Source organism: Anoplopoma fimbria, chromosome 9 (genome assembly GCF_027596085.1).
Source record: "Anoplopoma fimbria isolate UVic2021 breed Golden Eagle Sablefish chromosome 9, Afim_UVic_2022, whole genome shotgun sequence".
In the NCBI taxonomy this organism is placed as follows: domain Eukaryota; kingdom Metazoa; phylum Chordata; class Actinopteri; order Perciformes; family Anoplopomatidae; genus Anoplopoma; species Anoplopoma fimbria.
In genome coordinates, this window is record NC_072457.1 from 6,863,608 (window position 1) to 6,884,047 (window position 20,440).

Consider the following 20,440-nt stretch of genomic DNA (forward strand, 5'->3'; position numbering starts at 1 on the left):
AATGTCTAAAAAAAAATCTTAATAATCTCTTCAGGGAGAAAACGTGAATGTATTATTTGATAGTTAAAAGAGAGGCTTGAAAAGAAATGTAAGGTGATGTGTAAGAATGAAATAATGCTGCATCTTTCAGTTACAGATTGTTCCAAGGAGACAAGTTCAGGTTTTAAAAGGGAAGAGGCAGTTAAACTAACCAGATTAATTCTGGGATTAAAGGATCGCTTCCTTGGATGAATTTTGTCAGAAAATCTAGATGGATCCAATTTTCTTTACATTTTGATTTAAATGAATAGGGAATAACGTGTTCAATTTTAAATGAAATAACAGTCCTCAAATGACTTATTTCTAAGCTACAAAAGAGAAAATTCTACAAAGTTCAAAATAGTATTTTGCCTCCAAAGGATATTAATAAAGATACCAGATTGTTTGGTTCAGTAAAGCTTCAATGAAGGAGTGAAAACCATCAAAACAAATAGGATAATAGGTTACCATCCATCTGAGTTCGGAACATACTCAAGAAATGAGTCAAAAAAAGAATAAAATCTTTAATCAGGGAGTTGTACCTGCTCATTAAGTTACAATCTAGCATGTATTTATTTATTTATTTATTTATTTAAATAGAGTAACTAACGCTGTTTGATCACTATTTGTTTACTTTATACATGAATCTACTGCTCCACACTGCCGTCCAGTAGGTGGCGGTACTACAACTATAAACCGGTTTGCCGACCAACAATTAAACCAACGAAGAAGAAAATAAACTTTACATCCGGTGAGTGAGTTTGGAGAAGGCGAGGCGCCAAAAAATAACTTCTTTATTTTGGAAACAACAAAGGTAAGACAGCTGTCGCCATCCAAACTAAAACAACTACAAGAACGTGTTTTATATCAACATTATGCAGTGAACAAGTTGACTCAATCTGAGAGCGTTTTTACACGTATTTAACTTTCTGTTTCCTGACCTGAGGAAAGCTAACGAGCCTCCTGAAGGAACACAAATAACCAGAGTTCATGAAGAATGAGTCTCATGACAAAGACACGTGACTGTCTCATCTGGAGGAGTTGTATTTTTTATTGTATTGACAATCTGTTCCTCTCCTAAAAACTAACACACCAGCCTGTAACCTTCATTTAGGAACAACCCATGAAGGGTTTTATCTTTGACTCACTCTTTGACTCACTCACTCTTTGACTCACCCACTCTTTGACTCACTCACTCTTTGACTCACTCACTCTTTGACTCACTCTTTGACTCACTCTTTGACTCACTCACTCTTTGACTCACCCACTCTTTGACTCACTCACTCTTTGACTCACTCACTCTTTGACTCACTCACTCTTTGACTCACTCTTTGACTCACTCACTCTTTGACTCACTCACTCTTTGACTCACTCACTCTTTGACTCACTCACTCTTTGACTCACTCACTCTTTGACTCACTCACTCTATGACTCACTCACTCAAAGACCAGACCAACATCTTACTCAGAGTAAACATGTGTGAGTTGATGTTTCCTTCTCTCTCCCTGTTCCTCTGCTAGACATTGCTCATGGGTACAACGGTGGACCCTGGAGAAATCATCATCCTCAGTGACGATGAAGACGACATATCGTGCAGTGATCAATCGGTTCTCATCGTGGAGATGGAGGATGTGAAGAAGACTGGTAACAGATGTGTTTACGTGAAACACCGGCAGCCTGTATGTGATGTTTGTTATGAATGGTCACGAGCGTCTCTTCTTCTGTGTTTCAGACTGTGCTGTACCTCCCGCTGCCCTGGATGAAGACCTGGTCATCACCTTCTCCCGCCGCGCTGAGGTCCTGCCTCATGCACGCTACGACTGTCCCATACATGCTTTTACGTGAGTGAATTGCAACACACATTTCTGTGATAAACTGATAGTGTTTTTTTTTTGGGGGGTTTTTTTGCACCTTCATTAGAGATGATCACACCTCCTTTCCTCTGTCCTGCTCAGGGCTACAGACTGTGAGATCGGTGCTCCGGTGGCCGGTAACCAGCTCATGTGTGACCAGTGCTTCTGCTACATATGTGACAAGCTGGCGTCGTCGGTATGTGTTTTAATTACATACAGAGCACAAACACAGACATAAAAAAAAATAATAGTTTTCAGTCATATTTCTATTATTATAATAGCTGCTGTAATTATCATTCTAGTTTATCCACAACTGCAGGGAATGTTGGTTTTCTGTAATTATATAATAAGGTCTAGACCTGCTTTATATGAAAAGTGTCTGGAGATGACTTCTGTTATGAGTACATGCTATTTAAATAATTTGAATTGAATACACATTATAAAGGAGTAATTGTTCTTATTTTCCAACATTGTTTAAGTAAACATTGTTAAGCTTTATGATCACAAATTAAGAAAAAGCTTCAGTAGCCCCTGTATAAAGCAGCTGTGCTCTGGACAAGCTGAACACATATATTCATCGTGTGTGTGTGTGTGTGTGTGTGTGTGTGTGTGTGTGTGTGTGTGTGTGTGTGTGTGTGTGTGTGTGTGTGTGTGTGTGTGTGTGTGTGTGTGTGTGTGTGTGTGTGTGTGTGTGTGTGTGTGTGTGTGTGTGTGCGTGTGCGTGTGTGTGTGTGTTTTCAGTGTCAAATGTGGTGTTACAGCGGTAGGTGTCACTGTAACAGCCACAAGAGGAGCGACTTCTGGACCAACATCAGAAACAGCTCGCTGCTGGGAGGACTGAAGGCTTTCAACCTAACTTTGTCTGAAATAGATTCTCACCTCCGACAAGCAGGTACTTGCTCTCACATACATATTTGGAAAACCACAGACTGAACCAATTGTTGTTTTATTGTTAAAACACTTTGTTTCACTGTCACTGGATTTGTCTTCCTCTTGTCCAGAGACGATACTGCAGAGCTTCAAACAGGGGCTCTCTGCACAGTTCTCGTCCTTCTTGAAGGGAAAGACTTTAGATCAATGCGGCCTGAACCAATCGAACCAGAAAGGCCTCGTCCACGAGTGAGTGATCTTTGTTATACATGAAAGTCATTAAGATTCATCCTGGTCCATTAATGTTTGTTCCAAATGCACATCCAATACCAAGTGACCGTAAGTATGTGGACACCTAAACATTAAACCTGTAAATATTTCCAAAACCCCTAAAAATGCTCTATCATTAAGGGACTACCTAAAAACCTTGTACTTCACCGGGGGGGCAGAGTGTTGTGTGCCTGATGCCGTTCTCATCGGCTAGTGTTGGGTCGTCTCGTCCCTTTTTGGAAAAGCTAGCAAATCTGATACCTAAAAAGTTGTTTATTAACATTTCTTTTTAAAATGTATGACTTCCATATAACTTTATAGAAATGCAAAAATGAATAGCTGGAGTGCCCCTTTTAAAGTTTCCCTTCTCTGGGAAGGGCCCCGAAACCTTAAAAAAAAACACCCAGACTAAAACATACACAAACATATTCTGATGGAGAAATCTACATGCAGTTAAAAAATGTAATTAGACCAAAGCCTTTAACTAGCAGACTAATATCAAGATCCGTAGAGCCTAATACACCACGAAGTAACATGAACTGTGGCTGTCTTACATCGTCTCTGACATTATTAACAAAAGTGACATTTTTAGAATAAAATACATATTTTATTTGTTTTGCAGCTACACACCTGTGTACGAGTTTGTGTCATCGTTTCTGAACAAAGCAGATAAACAGGACGGGAGAGCTGCTGCCATCATGAGACTGGGAGCCGCTGAGGACTTTATTAGACATTTTCCAGCCTCAGGGTAAACACACACACACACACACACACACACACACACACACACACACACACACACGTATGTTCTAGATTAATGGTTATCTTAACAGCGTTTATGCTCTCTGTGTAGTCATTTTCTTTGGTTTGTATAATTCTCTACAGGTATTTCATCTCGCAGTCTCCCATGGCTAATGCTGTTGAAGCCAGACGGCTGTTACTGCAGAGGTACACACACACACACACACACACACACACACACACACACACACACACACACACACACACACACACACACACACACACACACACACAGACACAGACACACACACACAGAGAGAGAACTCATGTTGTGTCCTGTCTGAAGCTAAATTATTTGTATATTTACCTTGTTTGGGTTTTCCAGGGTAGTAGCGTCCGTGCAGAGACAGATGGTGATGACTGATCTAACATCAGAGTTCATCCTCAAACTGCAGGATTTTTACAAGAAGTTCGTTTTCCCCTCTGAGCTGAAGAGCATGAAGAACAGGTGTGTGTTTCTGAGGCAGCAGTTCATAAGAGCTGGTGTGTGTTTTATCCCCAAGGTTACACATAAAACCCTTTTCTGTGCATCATTTTAGCTTTGTGTGTGTGTGATTTCAGCCTGTGTGTTCGTCTTTGGGACGACGTCCTGCTGGTGTCCGTGCTGAAGGGGCAGAACGTGTCGGGATTCCGCAAAGACAAAGGCAAGAAGGACCTCCTGATTGAACAGATTTATATAGTTCTATTGAGAACAGAACTACTACATCGGCAGCACAGGTACAAAACAGAACCACACACACACATATCTAGACACACAACCTTTCCTTTCATAACTGCTAATAAAACCAAACCTGGCTGTGTTCTTACCGTCTGCAGGTACAGAGAATTATGTCGCTACTTACGAGTCGTCGAGACGGATGATTCCAGACTGTGAGTGTTCAAATACTCACTAATATTTAAATGTTTCAGATAGAAGTAGGGTTCTATGAGCTACTTATCCAGAGTAAGTGAATTACAGTAGATGGCTGTCTGTGGCCCCAATTTGGAGAAACAGACAGGAGGACCAGCAAGAAAGCTTTAAGGTGGCCTTTTTTAGCCACCTAAAAAAAATAATCATCAGTTAACATGTACACAATATTTAAAATTTAAGCATATATTATAATGATCTGATTCTGCTAAATGATCAAATATGCATCCAAGGCTGGACAACCTTTTTCGATTTTTATGCCCTAAGAGAGCTGGTTGAGCAGACACGCGTAACTAATTATCATAATGTCCAATTAAAAATATTTATTATTATTATTAAGCATTTAAAATGTAATTTACAAATATTCTAACACAAAGGAATCTTTATTTTCTTATCAACTATTGCAGTGTTAGTTCGGGGGGGTAGAAGAGTCCGGTTGTAACATTTAGTATATTCAGCATCCACCGACGCCGACCAAATGCAGTCGCTGAGCCCGGGAGCGGACTCTCTTTTTCAATGTATTTTGATTATTCCACATAACAAGGCTTTGGAGTTATTGTAAATGTTTGGATCACAGGAGTCAGAAAAAATCCTGCTCAAAAAGAAAGAATCTAAATTGTTTATTTCCGTTATTAAAAATGACTTCCCAAAAACAGGTATGTTTTTTTATAGATGATGGCCCTTTTTAACACTATTCTGTTATATGTGAGTTGTCTTTGTCAGTGAATATGTTGTTAGTCATAAATTTGAAAATCTAAAAAAAAATTGAATACATTCTTCAAAACCATGTTTTTTAATGACACTGTTGATACACAAAAGCAAAGCTCCGGGTTCAGGTTTGGAAAAACATAAAATGGTTGTTATAACTGTAACCTTTACTAAATATAATCTGATGCATAGATTTATATATATATTATGTTGACATGATTTGTTTTGTTTCCCCCGTTAGTCTCCAGCAGCTACAGGACCTCATCCCGTTCTTCATGTGCATGGACGGGTCGTTAACGGGCGGTCTGCACAGCTTGTTCCCCTCGGTGAACGCTCCCGCCGCTCGCCTAACTCCACAGCTCTTCCTCTTTTATTTCCGCATCTTTAAAACGGCAACGGCACCAAAGGTAGCGTTCAGTCAGTCAGCGCAGCTCTGCTTTTCTGACGCAACGTGGCAGCCAGTTAAAGGTCAGACCTATTCTAGATCAATTACAGATTTTTTACTTTACTTACTTTTTAAAATAGTTTTATTTAAAATGTATCTTCTGTCTCTAGATGCTGTGCCGATACCACATGTTGTGCTGGTGAGGTTTGCTCTCAGGGTTCAGAGATGCTGCTCTGCCGTCTTCATTGATGTAAGTCTGCAACACTCATCACTGTTCGGTTTCTTAACAAAACAACAGATCACCTTTATATCACTTGTGGTCGTGCCATAAATTGTTGTTGATTCCACTCGTCTTTTACGCAGTTTTTGTCATATTTATTTTTGCTAGATTTTGTGACTTTAAGAACCTCTAAGTGACTTTATTTCTAAAAAGAAACTTGCGACAAATTTAGAAATTTATTCAGACAATCAAAAAAAGCAAGTATATTATATTTTGAATCATTGCCATGCTGCTTAGAGTTATCACAGTGACACAGCAGGGTCTCTCCCTCTCCTTTTGTGCCTTGCTTAGAAGTTGAGAGGCAGGCAGGAGTACGCTGCTCACCGCAGGAGAGAGAGTTAATATAAAACATTATAAAATCCGTTCTTGTAAATACATACTGATTCATACATAGATTTGGATAAATAAATACATAGTTTTAAACAGATAATACGTAGTTGACTGTAAAAGGCCTACATACACAGTATAGAATAATATTTTCTCAAATATGGAAATACTTGTAGTTACATATACAATTATAGTTCTTTGAAAAAAAAAATTGTAATCTTATGTTTTATGGATTTCCTTATATTTTTTTAAGCATTGAATAGTCTGGTACACACACACAGTAGGCGTAGGACATGCTAGGAGCTACCCGGACCTCTGGCCTTCAGTCAAAGCTGTGTTTAATTTTATAAGCTCCCTGTTACTGAAACGGCCTTCTTGAAGAGTTAACATGTTCACGGACTGCGCTTTTTTTTTTTCCCGTTTTGAGTATTGTCTTTAATAGTTTGAGTTCTTGTTGTGATAGAGCTATTGTGAATGTTTTTCTTTCTTTTTCTCTTAATTGCATTCACACTGACTTTCCCCATGTGTATGAATGAGCTGTATGAATAAAGTTTGACTTGCTTAACATGTTCCAGTGTGTGATCGTTTGTCTGATACCTCTCTGATCCACTTTCCAGTCTCAGTGTTGGACCAGTTTACTCAAAGTCGCCAACACACTCGTCGCTCTCCCAGAACCAAGCCCACAGTTTCAACACGTATGTATTTTTCTTTTATTAACAGCTTCTTTCTATTTTTTTTTTTATGATTTTCAATTTGTTCATAGTGTAAGTTGTTTACATTCTGTAAATTCTGTCTCTCATGTCTGGACTTCAGGAAGCGAAGGATGTTGTGAATTCGATACTGCACGACGGGACGAACATACAGATCCCACGTTTCTTTAAGGAGGTGCGCTAGTTATGATGTACACATGGAAGTTACAAGCCTGTTTATAAACTGTTAATATATATGTGTTTGTGTTTACAGGTGTACCCAGATCAGGCTTTGTTGCTGTTGGTAACCGGGGCTTTAGGTTTGAGAATCCTTAGTGGTTCTCTGAGTCCAGCCGTCCCTGTGCTCAACACGTTTAAGGTGATCTCCTGTTTGCAGACATTTATTCCAAAGAGCTGGAACAGTTTCCATCTTCCTTATCTCCATGAAGCGGAGATGACGATCTAAAGGTTTTTATCCAGTAACATTTCTCTGTCTCTCAGGACAACATGTGGGCTCTCGGGTGGCTGTGGGACAGTTTGTCCTCCAACCCGGAACGGCTCACATCCTTCCTGCAGGAGATCTCACAGGAGATGGAAAACACGACAGGTGTGTGGGCATCTTTCTCATAATAATGAATCAACGCACTAAACTCAAAATACCTGTGTGTGGGGGGATTGAAACGTCAAAAATAGGTCAAAATGTATCAGTACTCTTGCAAAGATATTTTGGTTCTTGTTAACGAAAAGAGCAAATAAGTTGATTTGCGCTCATTGGCGACACCTGGTGGTAACATGAAGGAACTGAACCAACTTCTTACCTCACAGGTCTGTGGCTCAGACAGCACTTCCAGAACACCTCAGTATACTTCTGTATTAAAAAAGATTGTGCAACGTCATTATCTGAGTTAATCTTTCACTTATTTCAATAATTTAAGCATATCCTGGAAAATAAAATGTGTTAGATTAAGTGGGCTACAGTTTTTATTTCAATCTGTCTGATACATACTTTATCAACATTTAGGTAAATATAAGTATATCAGACTTGGTACCAGCAGATACCCAATATACAAGTACTCTGATTGGGATATGGGCAAATAAACTTGGTCAGGGCATCCCTCCTCTCAAGCGCTGCTTTTAAATGCTGCTTTCATGACATCAGAGCTGCAAATAACAATTATTTTCATTATCAATTCAGCTACTTGTTATTTTCCACCATGCATTGTCTGGTCTAAAAAGTGTCAGAAAAAAAAGAGAAAAATGTTCTTCACAGTTTCCACGGTCCAATGTGATGTCTTCAAATGTTTTGCTTCATTTGATCAAAAGTTCAAACCCCAAAAAGTTTGTAGTTCTAAAAGACACAAGTATTTACATTTGGAAACAGAACAGAAGATGTCACATGTTAATTTTTTTGCTTAAAAAAATAAATAAAAATGACTTCAGCGATTCGTCAATCATCAAAATAGTCGATGGGTTAACTTTCATTATTAATTAATTGTTTCAGCTCTGCATGTATTGGAGTTTTTGTAATTGACCCTTCGCTAAGTCCAGCTTAGCTCAGACCAGAATCAGACCACTAACTGAATCTGCTTCATTGATTCTCATGCAATCGTTTCAGATTTTCCTCATTTTCAAACGCTTATTATCTCTCTGAAATCGCTTTTTTGTCTACCCCAAAATTTGATAATATTTATTAAGGGAATAAAGTGTGGTCTCCATGGTTACGTAGCTCTGACAGCTATGCAGAGTAGCAGCAGGTCTTAGCGAAGGGTCCATTAGGAGTCTAAGTCTGGCAAATAGCGTTCACAGCCACAAAACATAGCATGTCTTTGTTTCTTCTGTCTTTGACAGATGGGGATCATTTATTACCCTTTCTTCACACCATTGTATCCACTCAGTCTTCTTCAACAGAGAACTGGGACCAGTGAGTGAGATTTAATTCATAACAAACCACTACTCATTGAGATAAAAAAAACCTTTCTATTTTCCTTTTTACACTGGATTATATAAAGTTACTAAAAAGGCTGTGGATCTGATCTGTTGCCTTGTTTTACATGACTTCTCCTGATGTGGTGGTGATCAGCACCTACTGTAAGTCACTCTGTCACATGTGGTGATCCTTTATAATGTTTCTTCTATGTTGTGGTGCTGATTTAACCCTCTGTACCTCCCCTCATGTAGGCAGTCCAGTGGCTGTTAAACTCTACTCCTCCTGACTGAAGGCCCCGTCGCAGTGTCAACTGTAAGTCCCACAGCTCTCAGCTGTTCTTTGTTATTTCATAATGCGCTTTTAAAGGAAAAAGTCTGAAGTGTCTTTTTCTCTTTAGTTGTGGGTCATATGTTTTATTTATGAAAGCAAACTGTAAACTCTTAAGTATTTGTCACTAAAACACATGTGAAACCTTGAGGCCTTACACATGTGCTGAATGCATTATTTATATATATTTTTTAAACATTTGTTAAATCTGATAACTCTTCCGATACCAGCTTTTTTTTCTCGTTTCTGCCACTTTGGATTTAATCCAGTAAACTCTCAAAACATACACATTTACAGCTCCCTGTTAGTGGCACAGTAAACACAGAGCTGGTTACTATTTGCTGTGCATTGATCACTCTTCTTTCCTCTGCTGATACCAATTCTTAAACCAATTCATTAAAATATATTATATATTTTTAAGCCTCTATTGGTATAGGTCTTCGAAAGAAGCTTCAAATGGCTGTTGTCATTTTGTGACGGCATCACACTTATAAAAAGAAAGATATAAATGTAACTTATGGTGCTGTTAGATTTTTGCTGGACCGCCCAGTTAATACAGGAGCACGAATGAATGCGTGAGCTCAAAACATTTTCGAAAATGTTGTTTTTGTGTTGAATGAGCACAGTCTCTGTTTGGCTTTTTAACTTGAATGACAGCTAATAAATGAATACCTATTTATCTCAATTAATTTTCAGTGAGTCTACTAATTGTTATATTATCATTTCAGTACTCGTTCTAATAGGATTTGAAATATTCATTGAGTAGTAATGGTATTCTTTTTTTCATCCCTCAGAGCTGATCCCCTCTCTGATTACTGGCTCCATTTACACATAAAACAACCAAACTGTAAGTGTTGCTTCTCAGATTTGTATTTGATATAAAGCCTCCTTTTATACATTTTTACCAACTTCCAAGCTTATCATGCATGCTGAAATATAATGTCTTTGTCCTTTCGGTTGTTTCAGGTAGGCCTCATTGCAGACTGATGTTCCCGTCAAACACAGAGTTCACTGCACCCTCTCCAACTAGACTGAGTTGAGTACAGTGGAGATCTGGAGGAGCCTCAAACTAATGAAATGTAATGCAGATGTCAAAATGTACCTGGACGGACCAGATGTCAACAGAGCGATGAAGAGACTTCAAACACGTACTCATTATTATTATTCATAATTTCATAACATCATAGAGACACTTTATGTTGCTTCATTCTTCTTTGGGTTTAGTTTTTTTTTTTTTTATGTTATGTTTGTGACCTTCTGAAAATACTCTTGGATGTTATCTTTTGTTACAAGTGCTCATAAGAGGCAATCATGTGATGTTAGTAAATAAACGGGAAAATATATTTTTAATGCTGTTTTTGCTTATGTTGCTTAATTTAAAATCCTAATGTAAAATATATGATATTATTTTCAGAGTAAATAAACATGTTCTAAACTCTGCTTTTTTATTATTTTATTAAATACTATACTGTGACTTTTTATGCATACTATAGTGAATATTTTTCATGTACTATAGTATTCCTTTTTTGACTTTTCATGACAGTATAGTATGACTTTCTTTTGAAATGCCATACAATTACATGTTTTTTAACTTTTATGACATAGTATACTATGACTTTTTTTTAACTTTTTATGACATACTACACTGAGTTTTAATGATTTACTTTACTATGAGGTTTTTTTTACAACATTTTATGAAATAGTGTAGTCTGACTTTTTAAAAAACTTTTTTGGCATCCAATACTATTACTTTTTATGACATACTATACAATAACTCTATTATAACATACTTTAGGATGACTTTTAAAAATAATGTTTTATTACTTACCATACTATGACATTTTTACTTTGTATGACATACTTGTTCTCACTTCATAATATAATGACTTTTTTCGCATATATTAAACTTACTTTTTTAAAATGTTATGAGATGCTATAATATAACATTTTTTAAATACACTACACTATGAAAGTTCTTTTCTCTTCATGACACTATAATAACTTAACTTTTTTCATAAATTATACTATCACTTTTTAATGACATTCTAAACATTTATTTTTAACTTTTTGAAATACTTAGTATGTCTTATTGGAACATGCTATACTATGTCTTTTTTTACATACAGTGGTATATGTTTTTTTAAATACGCTACTATGACGTGTTTTTTTACTTTTAATGGCATACTATGCTATACTATGAGTTTCTTTAAATTTTATGAAATAGTGTACTCTGACTTTTTTCTCTTTTTATGGAGTCCTATGACTTTTTTTTTTACTTTAAACTTTACTATGACTTTATTATTTTTTTATGAATTACACTACTATTACTTTGACTACTATCGACGTATTATACTATGACTTTTTTAATGATTTTTTTCATTACGTCTTTCAAAATAAAAGTCATTAGGACTTTTTTCATGGAATTTTTCGACATGCTATAATATGACTAATTCTTGTGACTGTTAACCACATACTATACTATGACTATTTTTCATGATTTTCTTCCACAAACTATTCTATGATTGTTTTTCATAACTTTTCTTAGTGACTTTATTCAACATACTATTCTATGATTATTTTTCATGACTTTTTTCTTGAGACCTTTTTCGACATGCTATACCATGATTATTTTTAATGACTTTTTTTTCTGACATTTTTTTCGACAAACTATATGACAATGATTATTTTTTTGATTATTTTTCTATGATTATTTTTCATGTCTTTTTTCGTGAGACCTTTTTCGACATACTATACTATGATTATTTTTCATGACTTTTTTCTTGAGACTTTTTTTCGACATACTTCTATGATTTTTTTTCGACATACTATACTATGATTATTTTTCATGACTATGATTATTTTTTTTTTTTTTCTTGAGACCTTTTTTCGACATACTATACATGACTTTTTTCTTGAGATGATTATTTTTCATGACATTTTTTCGACATACTATTCTATGATTATTTTTCATGACTTTTTTTTTCTTGAGACTTTTTTTTTTTTTCGACATACTATACTATGATTATTTTTCATGACTTTTTTTTTGAGAGACTTTTTTTTTTTACAATTACTATTACTATGATTATTTTTCATGACTTATTTCTTGAGACCTTTTTCGACATGCTATACCATGATTATTTTTCACATACTTTTTTTTCTGCTTTTTTGACTTTTTTCGACATACTATACTATGACTTTTTTTCTGCTTTTTTCGACATACTATTCTATAATTATTTTTCATAACGTTTTTTTCATGACTTTTTTCGACATACTATACTATGATTATTTTTCATGATTTTTTTCATTTATTTTTTCTATACTAGACTTTTTTTCATGACTTTTTTCGACATACTATACTATATTATTTTTACTTTTTTTTTTTCATGACTTTTTTCGACATACATACTGATTCTATATTATTTTTAACTTTTTTTCACATTTCATTTTTTGACTTTTTTCGACATACTATACTATGATTATTTTTCATGATTTTTTTTTTTTATAATGACTTTTTTTTTCGACATACTATTACATGATGACATTTTTACATGAGTTGACTTTTTTTTTTCGACATGCTATACCATGATTATTTTTCATGACTTTTTTTCTCGACTTTTTTCGACATACTATACTATATTATTTTTTTTCTGACTTTTTTCGACATACTATACTATGATTATTTTTCATGATGACTTTTTTCGACATACTATACTATTATTTTTCATGATTTTTGACACATACTATGATTTTTTTCATGATTTTTTTTTTGACATACTATACTATGACTTTTTTCGACATACTATACTATGATTATTTTTCATGACTTTTTTCTTTTTTTCGACTATACTATGATTATTCTATGATTATTTTTCATGACTTTTTTCTTGAGACTTTTTTCAACATACTATACTATGACTTTTTTTCTGCTTTTTTCGACATACTATTCTATGATTATTTTTCATGACTTTTTTCTTGAGACCTTTTTCGACATACTATACTATTTTTTTTTCGACATACTATACTACATACTATACTATGCTTTTTTTCTGCTTTTTTCGACATACTATTCTATAATTATTTTTCATAACGTTTTTTCTGCTTTTTTCGACATACTATACTATGATTATTTTTCATGACTTTTTTCTATGATGACTTTTTTTTTTTTCGACATACTATACGACATATGATTATACTTTTTTATGATTTTTTTCATGACTTTTTTTTGACGACATACTATTCTATAATTATTTTTCATAACTTTTTTTCTTGACTTTTTTCGACATACTATACTATGATTATTTTTCATGACTTTTTTCTTGAGACATACTATACATGATTATTTTCATGACTTTTTTTTTGACATACTATACTATGATTTTTTTCATGACATACTACTATGATTATTTTTCTATATATTATTTTTCATGACTTTTTTTGACTTTTTCGACATACTATACTATGATTATTTTTCATGACTTTTTTCTTGAGACTTTTTTCGACATACTATACTATGATTATTTTTCATGACTTTTTTCGACATACTATTCTATAATTTTTTTTACTATACTATGATTATTTTTCATGACTTTTTTCGACATACTATACTATGATTATTTTTCATGACTTTTTTCTTGAGACTTTTTTCGACATACTATACTATGATTATTTTTTATGCTCTTTTTTTCTCTATGATTATTTTTTGACTTTTTTTTGAGATTTTTTTTCGACATACTATACTATGATTATTTTTCATGACTTTTTTCGACATTTTTCTTGAGACCTTTTTTCGACACATACTATACTGACTTTTTTTGACATACTATACTACTTTTTTTCTGCTTTTTTCGACATACTATTCTATATTATTTTTTATTTTTCATGCTATACATGATTTTTTTCATGACTTTTTTCGACATACTATATTATGACTTTTTTCGACATACTATACTATGACTTTTTTAATGATTTTTTTCATTATATTTTTCGACATAAAATCCACTAAGACTTTTTTCCATCAAGTTTTTCAGCGTACTAAACTGATTTTTTTCATCAAATATTTCGACATACGATACTATGACTTTTTACAACATACCGTCACTTTTTTTGTCTTTTCATGAAATAGTGTTCTCACATTTCATCATTTGTACACCTATCAAACAACAGCATCCAACTGCTTATCATGCATTCTTAAATATAATGTCTTTGTCCTTTCGGTTGTTGCAGGTGGGCTTCATTCCAGACTGATGTTCCCGTCGTTCACTGCACCATCTTCAACTAGACTGAGTTGAGTACAGTGGAGAGCTGGAGGAGCCACAAACTAATGTGTGTCGGAAATTGTATACAGACGTCAGAATGTACCTCGATGGACCAGATGTCAACGGAGCGATGAAGAGACTTCAAACACATCCCCATTGTTCTTAATCATTTCATAATGACATAGAGACACTTTATGTTGCTTCATTCCTTTATTATTGATCAGTTCGGTATGCCGATGGTCTTAAGTTAAATTTTGCAATGTGGGATTTGTTTTTGTATTTTATGTCATGTTTATGACCTTCTGAAAATGTTTTTGTATGTTATCTTTTGTTACAAATGCTCCTTACATGCAATGATGTAATATTGGTAAATAAATGGTGACAATTACTTTTAAATGCTGTTGTTTTTGCTTATGTTGTTTAATTTAGAATCCTAATGTTTATATGATTTTATTTTCAGAGTAAATACATATTTATACAAAAATATATAATACAAACATATGCTAAACTCTTCTCATTACTATTTTAGGACATACTAAACCTTGCCTCTTTTTTTACTTCGATGACAAAGTAAAACAGCCCTTTTTTCTCAAACTTTTTATGAAAAACAAACTTTTTATAACATAATGTACTATGACTTTATTTTACTTTTTATAACATACTATACTATTACCTTTTTGACTCTTTATGACATACTTAACTATGACTTTTAAAAAATATATATTTTTCTTTTTTCTACTTACAATCTGTATTCATCTCTGTGTTTAAGCGACTGAGATCATTCGTCTATGTGTAAAGAAACAGAGCTGAACTATACATTTCTTATGTGGAGATCAATTAAGTTGTTGATAGACTATAACCTTTACATTATATTGCTCTTCAAAGTTTATAAAACCACACTGCGGCTTCTCACCCACAGTGTGTCATGACTTTTTTAATGGAAGTTTTTGACATACTATACCAAGACTTATTCCTGTGACTTTTTTAACATACTTTACTATGACTTTTTTTCATGACTTTTTTCGACATACTATACTATGACTTTTTTTCGACATACTATTCTATAATTATTTTTCAACTTTTTTTCTTGACTTTTTTCGACATACTATACTATGACTTTTTTTCATGACTTTTTTCGACATACTATACTATGATTATTTTTCATGACTTTTCTTGAGACCTTTTTCGACATGCTATACTATGACCTTTTTAATGATTTCTTTTCATTACATTTTTTCGACATACTATTCTATGATTATTTTTCATGACTTTTTTTTCTTTTTTCGACAAACTATACTATGACATACTATACTATGATTATTTTTCATGACTTTTTTCATGCTATTGAGACTTTTTAATGATTTTTTTCGACAATACTATGATTATTTTTGATTATTTTCATGATGAGATTTTTTCGACATACTATTCTATAATTATTTTTCACAACTTTTTTTCTTGACTTTTTTCGACATACTATACTATGATTATTTTTATTTTTTGACTTTTTTCTTGAGACCTTTTTCGACATGCTATACTATGACCTTTTTAATGATTTCTTTTCATTACATTTTTTTCGACATACTATTCTATGATTATTTTTCATGACTTTTTTTTGTGACTTTTTTCGACATACTATACTATGACTTTTTTTTTTTCGACATGACTTCTTTTTTTACTTTTTTCGACATACTATTCTATGATTATTTTTCATGACTTTTTTTCTGACATTTTTTTCGACATACTATACTATGATTATTTTTCATGATGATTTTTATGACTTTTTTTTCTTTTTTTGACATACCATACTATGATTATTTTTCATGACTTTTTTCGACATACTATACTATGATTATTTGATTTTTTTGATTTTTTTCATGACTTTTTTCGACATACTATTCTATGAATTATTTTTCATGACTTTTTTTTGACTTTTTTCGACATACTATACTATGACTTTTTTTTCATGACTTTTTTTCGACATACTATTCTATGATTATTTTTCATGATTTTTTCTCGACTTTTTTCGACATACTATACTATGATTATTTTTCATGACTTTTTTTGACATACTATACTATGATTATTTTTCATGACTTTTTTCTATCTATGATTTTTTTCGACATACTATACTATTATTTTTATTTTTCATGATTTTTTTTACATTTTTTCGACATACTATACTATGATTATTTTTCATGACTTTTTTATATACTATGATTATTTTTATGATTTTTTTCTGACTTTTTTCGACATACTATACTATGATTATTTTTCATGATTTTTTTGGACATGACTATACTATGATTTTTTCATGACTTTTTTCTTCTATGACTTTTTTTTTTTTCGACATACTATACTATGATTATTTTTCATTTTTTTTTTGACTTTTTTCGACATACTATACTATGACTTTTTTTCTGCTTTTTTCGACATACTATTCTATGATTATTTTTCATGACTTTTTTCTTGAGACCTTTTTCGACATACTATACTCATGACCTTTTTATGACTTTTTTCGACATTTTTCTATGATTATTTTTTTTTTCATGACTTTTTTCGACATACTATTCTATGATTATTTTTCATGACTTTTTTTTGACTTTTTTTTTTCGACATACTATACTATGATTTTTTTCATGACTTTTTTCGACATACTATTCTATGATTATTTTTCATGACTTTTTTCTTACTATACTATGACTTTTTTTCGACATACTATACTATGATTTTTCATGACTTTTTTACTTTTTATGACATACTATTCTATGATTTCATGACTTTTTTTCTTGTGACCTTTTTTTCGACGACTATACTTTATTCTATGATTTTTTTTCTTTATGACTTTTTTTTTTCTTGATTATTTTTTTTTTTCGACATACTATTCTATGATTATTTTTCATGACTTTTTTTTTTTCTATGATGATTTTTTTCATGACATACTATACTATGATTATTTTTCATGACTATGATTTTTTTAAACATACTATACTATGATTTTTTTCATGACTTTTTTCGACATACTATACTGATGATTTTTTATTTTTCATGATTATTTTTTGACGACATACTATACTATGATTATTTTTCATGACTTTTTTAATGGAAGTTTTTGACATACTATACCAAGACTTATTCCTGTGAACATACTTTACTATGACTTTTATTCGTGACTTTTTTCGACATACTATTCTATATTTCTTTTTCATAACCCTTTTTCTTGACTTTTTTCGACATACTATACTATGACTTTTTTCATGACTTTTTATTTTTTTTTCGACATACTATACTATGATTATTTTTCATGCTTTTTTTCATTTCATTTTATCGATGTGCTATACTATGATTATTTTTCATGACTTTTTTTACTATACTATGATTATTTTTACTTTTTTTTTCGACATACTATACTATGATTCGACATACTATACTATGATTATTTTGGTGATGATTTTTTTCTATGATGACTTTTTTTCGACATACTATTCTATGATTATGTTTCATGACTTTTTTCGACATACTATGCTATGATTATTTTTCATGACTTTTTCGTGACTTTTTTCGACATACCATACTATGACTTTTTTTCTGCTTTTTTCGACATACTATTCTATGATTATTTTTCATGACTTTTTTCGTGACTTTTTTCGACATACTATACTATGATTATTTTTCATAACTTTTTTTCTCGACTTTTTTCGACATACTATACTATGATTACTTTTTTTCATGATGATTATTTTTTCTTTTTTGTGACTTTTTCGACATACTATACTATGATTATTTTTCATGACTTTTTTCGACATACTATACTATGATTATTTTTCATGACTTTTTTTAATTTTTCGACATACTATATTTTACTATTTTTTTTTTCATGACTTTTTTCGACATACTATACTATGACTTTTTTTCGACATACTATTCTATAATTATTTTTCATGACTTTTTTTCTTGACTTTTTTCGACATACTATACTATGATTATTTTTCATGACTTTTTTCGACATACTATACTATGATTATTTTTCATGACTTTTTTAATGGAAGTTTTTGACATACTATACCAAGACTTATTCCTGTGACTTTTTTAACATACTTTACTATGACTTTTATTCGTGACTTTTTTCGACATACTATTCTATATTTTTTTTTATACCTTTTTTTTTTTTCATAACTATGATTATTTTTCATGACTTTTTTTCTTGACTTTTTTCGACATACTATACTATGACTTTTTTTCGTGACTTTTTTCGACATACTATACTATGATTATTTTTCTGCTTTTTCTCATTTCATTTTATCGATGTGCTATACTATGATTAATTTTCATGACTTTTTTTTCTTTTCTCGACTTTTTTGACGACATACTATACTATGATTATTTTTCATGACTTTTTTCGACATACTATACTATGACTTTTTTTCTGCTTTTTTCGACATACTATACTATGATTATTTTTCATGACTTTTCTTGAGACCTTTTTCGACATGCTATACTATGAACTTTTTAATGATTTCTTTTCATTACATTTTTTCGATGTACTATACTATGACTTTTTCATGCTTTTTGACCACATTCTATACTATGATTATTTTTCATGACTTTTTTAATGGAAGTTTTTGACATACTATACCAAGACTTATTCCTGTGACTTTTTCAACATACTTTACTATGACTTTTATTCGTGACTTTTTTCGACATACTATTCTATAATTATTTTTCATAACCTTTTTTCTTGACTTATTTCGACATATTATACTATGACTTTTTTTCGTGACTTTTTTCGACATACTATACTATGATTATTTTTCTGCTTTTTCTCATTTCATTTTATCGATATGCTATACTATGATTATTTTTCATGACTTTTTTCTTGGTACTTTTTTCGACATACTCTATGAATTTTTTTCGTGACTTTTTCAACATACTTTTCTATAATTATTGTTCATGACTTTTTATCAACTTTTTTCGACATACTATACTATGATTATTTTTCATGATTTTTTTTCGTGACTTTTTTCAACTTACTATAGTATGACTTTTTTTAATGATTTTTTTCATTACATTTTTCGACATAAAATCCACTAAGACTTTGTTCCATCAAGTTTTTCAACGTACTAAACTGATTTTTTTCATGAAATATTTCGACATGATGTAATATTGGTAAATAAATGGTGACAATTACTTTTAAATGCTGTTGTTTTTGCTTATGTTGTTTAATTTAGAATCCTAATGTTTATATGATTTTATTTTAGAGTAAATACATATTTATACAAAAATATATAATACAAACATATGCTAAACTCTTCTCATTACTATTTTAGGACATACTAAACCTTGCCTCTTTTTTTACTTCGATGACAAAGTAAAACAGCCCTTTTTCAAACTTTTTATGAAAAACAATCTTTTTATAACATAATGTACTATGACTTTATTTTACTTTTTATAACATACTGTACTATTACTTTTTTGACTCTTTATGACATACTTAACTATGACTTTTAAAAAATATATATTTTTCTTTTTTCTACTTACAATCTGTATTCATCTCTGTGTTTAAGCGACTGAGATCATTCGTCTATGTGTAAAGAAACAGAGCTGAACTACACATTTCTTCTGTGGAGCTCAATGAAGTTGTTGATAGACTATAACCTTTACATTTTATTGCTCTTCAAAGTTTATAAAACCACACTGTGGCTTCTCACCCAAAAAATAAGTTAATTGATTAATCCTATACGTACTCTTTTAGTGAGTCAACCAATTGATTATTTCAGCACTTGTACAAAAAAAGTTTGAAAAAGTCTGTGAATGGATGTCAGAAAA

At 31.9% G+C, this 20,440-nt stretch overlaps 1 protein-coding gene across 3 annotated transcripts; it reads left to right on the plus strand.

The window, feature by feature from the left end:
* Nucleotides 1-746: 746 nt before the first annotated feature.
* zgc:112980 (uncharacterized protein LOC503706 homolog) lies at nucleotides 747-10,782 on the plus strand. 3 transcript variants are annotated; one of them, XM_054604566.1, is made up of 21 exons: nucleotides 747-832; nucleotides 1,539-1,662; nucleotides 1,751-1,859; nucleotides 1,974-2,067; nucleotides 2,613-2,763; nucleotides 2,873-2,990; nucleotides 3,634-3,759; nucleotides 3,897-3,959; nucleotides 4,138-4,260; nucleotides 4,374-4,529; nucleotides 4,629-4,682; nucleotides 5,669-5,895; nucleotides 5,983-6,062; nucleotides 7,037-7,114; nucleotides 7,233-7,304; nucleotides 7,383-7,487; nucleotides 7,610-7,715; nucleotides 8,957-9,029; nucleotides 9,287-9,347; nucleotides 10,157-10,209; nucleotides 10,333-10,782. In XM_054604566.1, exons 2-19 carry the CDS (start codon nucleotides 1,548-1,550, stop codon nucleotides 9,303-9,305), a joined length of 1,869 nt encoding a protein of 622 aa, XP_054460541.1. In that variant the 5' UTR covers nucleotides 747-832; nucleotides 1,539-1,547; the 3' UTR covers nucleotides 9,306-9,347; nucleotides 10,157-10,209; nucleotides 10,333-10,782. The 3 variants fall into 3 exon arrangements, with proteins under 3 accessions (XP_054460541.1, XP_054460540.1, XP_054460542.1); XM_054604565.1 differs by having other exon boundaries at nucleotides 10,329-10,781; XM_054604567.1 differs by lacking the exon at nucleotides 8,957-9,029 and having other exon boundaries at nucleotides 10,329-10,781.
* Nucleotides 10,783-20,440: the final 9,658 nt, after the last annotated feature.